This window comes from Aptenodytes forsteri, unplaced genomic scaffold (assembly GCF_000699145.1).
Source record: "Aptenodytes forsteri isolate BGI_AS27 unplaced genomic scaffold, ASM69914v1 Scaffold147, whole genome shotgun sequence".
Taxonomy (NCBI): Eukaryota; Metazoa; Chordata; class Aves; order Sphenisciformes; family Spheniscidae; genus Aptenodytes; species Aptenodytes forsteri.
In genome coordinates, this window is record NW_008795320.1 from 882,192 (window position 1) to 885,142 (window position 2,951).

A 2,951-nucleotide genomic window follows, 5' to 3' on the forward strand; every position below is an offset into this window, starting at 1 on the left:
GCGAGGGCACCGCCGCCAACGTCAGCGCCCACCGTGAGGGCTACGCCCCGGGACTGGCACCCATCATCTCCAACGGCTCCGGCGTGGCGGTGGCCCACGTGGTGCGGCAGCGGCTGGGTGAGCGTCGCGGCGCGGGGCGGGGGCCGAGTCGTGCACCCCTCGAGGTACCTCCCCGAAGGATGCATGGTGGGAGGGAGTGATCCGGGGTGGGGGGGCGGCCGCGGCTCGTTGCACCCTCTGCCGCCTTCCTTCCCTGCAGAGAAGCCCTACATGGTGCTGCACCCCAAGACGAAGGTGCGGGTGGCCGGGCAGGAGGTGACCTTCTGCTGCAAAGCCTCGGGCACCCCCGTGCCCAAGAAGTACTACTGGTGAGCGGGGTCCGGGCGGCAGAAAGCCGGGACTGGGGACGGCGGGGAAAGGCAGCCCCAGCCGTGTCCCCGCTGAGCCCATAACCGTCCCGGCAGGTACCACAATGGGACGCTGCTGGACAGGAAGGTGCACCGGTATGGCAGCCGCCTGGTGCTGCGGGGGCTGGCGCCGGAGCAGGCTGGCACCTACCACTGCAAAGCCAGCACCGAGGCGGGTGCCATCAAATCGGCGCCAGCACAGCTCACCGTCCTGGGTGAGAACGGGCTGGGCTTCGTTAGCGGCAGCATCATCCTAGGATGGGGGATGCGGTGGGGAGGGTCACCCTAACCCCCCTGTCCCCACTGTCCCCCCCCCAGCCCAGGGCCAGCAGAGCTGCAAGCTGGAGCCTGAGCCAAGCCTCGTGGAGCTGCCCAGTGAGTGCCCACAGGATGCCACCGGCTCCCGCTACTACAACGTGGGTCGCTGCCCGCCCGCCCCGTGTGCCGACAGCCCGGCCGACCAGTCGGAGTGCGGGGCAGACGCGGGGCGCTGCTGCGGGGTGCGGAGGATGGAGATGCGGGAGATCCCCTGTGCCGGCTCCCTGCTGCCCGTCAAGGTGGTGGCTGAGTGCGGTTGCGGGCCCTGCGCCCAGCCCCGCGTCCTGGTGCAGGGACGGGTGACAGCGGCCGACACCGGCGAGCCCCTGCGCTTCGGGCAGATCTTCCTGGGGGGGAGGAAGGTCGGCTTCACTGGCTACAAGGGCTCCTTCACCATCGAGGTGCCGCCGGACACGCAGCGCTTGGTGGCTCGCTTCGTGGACCGGCAGCAGAGGTTCGTGGATGCCGTCAAGGTCCTGCCCTTCAACCGCCGCGGTGGTGCCGTCTACCAGGAGGTCAAGATGCTGCGGAAGAAGGAGCCGGTGGACCTGGACGGCAGCCAGAGCAATGCCATCCCGCTGGGGGAGTTGAGCGGCCAGGAGCCCGTGGGGGAGCTCGTCCTTCCCGCTGGCGCCTTCCTCCGTCCCTCCGGGGAGGTCTTCAAGGGCATTGTCAAAGCCAGCGTCACCTTTCTGGACCCCAGGGACATGGCAACAGCCAGCGCCGCCTCCAGCGACCTCAGCTTCACCAATGCCGAGGGGGAGATCGTTCCCCTGCGGACCTACGGCATGTTCGCCGTGGATTTTCGGGAAGGGGAGACTGGCGCGGCACTGCAGACGGGGCCGGTGGAGGTGCGGATGGACGCGGGGCAGGTCCAGATGCCGGAGCACCTGCAGAAGATGAAGCTGTGGTCCTTGAACCCCGAAACTGGCTTGTGGGAGGAGGAGGGGGTCCTCCGGCCAGCCAGGGGGAACCGGGGGAAGAGGGAGGAGAGGACTTTCCTGGTGGGGAACCTGGAGATCCGGGAGCGGCGTCTCTTCAACCTGGACGTGCCGGAGGACCGCCGGTGCTTCGTCAAGGTCAGGGCTTACAGCAACGAGAAGTTCAACCCCTACGAACAACTAGAAGGGGTGGTCATCAGCCTCATCAACCTGGAGCCCCAGCCCGGCTATCCTGCCAACCCCCGGGCATGGGGTCGCTTCGACAGCGTGGTGACGGGTCCCAACGGTGCCTGCCTGCCCGCTTTCTGCGATGGCCAGCGCCCCGATGCCTACTCAGCGTACGTCACCGCCACGCTGGGCGGGGAGGAGCTGGAAGCCGTGGCCTCCAGCCCCAAGCTCAACCCCAACGCCATCGGCGTGTCCCAGCCCTACCTGGGCAAGCTGGGCTACCGCCGGTTGGACCACGATGACCCCAACTTGAAGAAGACAGCTTTCCAAATCAACGTGGCCAAGCCCGACCCCAACAATGTTGATGAGACCAATGGTCCCATCTACCCTTACCGCAGCCTCGAGGAGTGCGAGGAGGCGCCGGTCAGCGCCAACCACCTCCGCTTCTACCGCGTGGAGGTGGACAAGTACGAGTACAACGTGGTGCCCTTCAAGGAGAGTGACCTGACCTCCTGGACCGGTGACTACCTCTCATGGTGGCCCAACCCTCAGGAGTTCAGGGCTTGTTTCATCAAGGTGCAGATCGAGGGGCCGCAGGAGTACATGGTGAGGTCCCGTAATGTGGGGGGCAGCCACCCCCGTACCCGGGGGCAGCTCTACGGGCTGCGTGACACCCGTAGCGTGCGGGACACGCTGCTGGAGAACACCTCGGGCGCCTGTGTGGAGTTCAAGTGCAGCGGGATGCTCTTCGACCAGAGCCTGGTGGATCGCACCTTGGTCTCCATCGTCCCCCAAGGCAGCTGCCACCGCACAGCCATCAACAGCCTCCTCCGGGAGTACCTGAGCCGTCACCCGCCCGTGGCGGAGAACAACCACACGGCCGCCTTCACCATGCTGGCGCCAGTCGACCCGTTGGGTCACAACTATGGCATCTACACGGTGACGGACCAGAACCCCCGGCTGGCTAAGGAGATCGCCATCGGCCGCTGCTTTGACGGCACCTCCGATGGCTTCTCGCGGGAGATGAAGGCAGACGCCGGCACGGCTGTCACCTTCACCTGCCGGGAGCGGCCGGCGGGGCGGGAGAGCGTCTTTCCGCACCCCCTCGTGGCCCCCC

The 2,951-nt window shown here is 67.3% G+C and overlaps 1 protein-coding gene across 1 annotated transcript in view; it reads left to right on the forward strand.

The window, feature by feature from the left end:
• CILP2 (cartilage intermediate layer protein 2) overlaps window positions 1-2,951 on the forward strand; it is a 20,173-nt gene that overhangs the window by 3,853 nt on the left and 13,369 nt on the right. Inside the window, exons 5-8 of the mRNA XM_019472200.1 lie at window positions 6-117; window positions 260-368; window positions 465-622; window positions 726-2,931. Of these exons, the coding sequence (XP_019327745.1) occupies window positions 6-117; window positions 260-368; window positions 465-622; window positions 726-2,931 (2,585 nt within the window). The remainder of the gene's footprint in view (window positions 1-5; window positions 118-259; window positions 369-464; window positions 623-725; window positions 2,932-2,951) is intronic.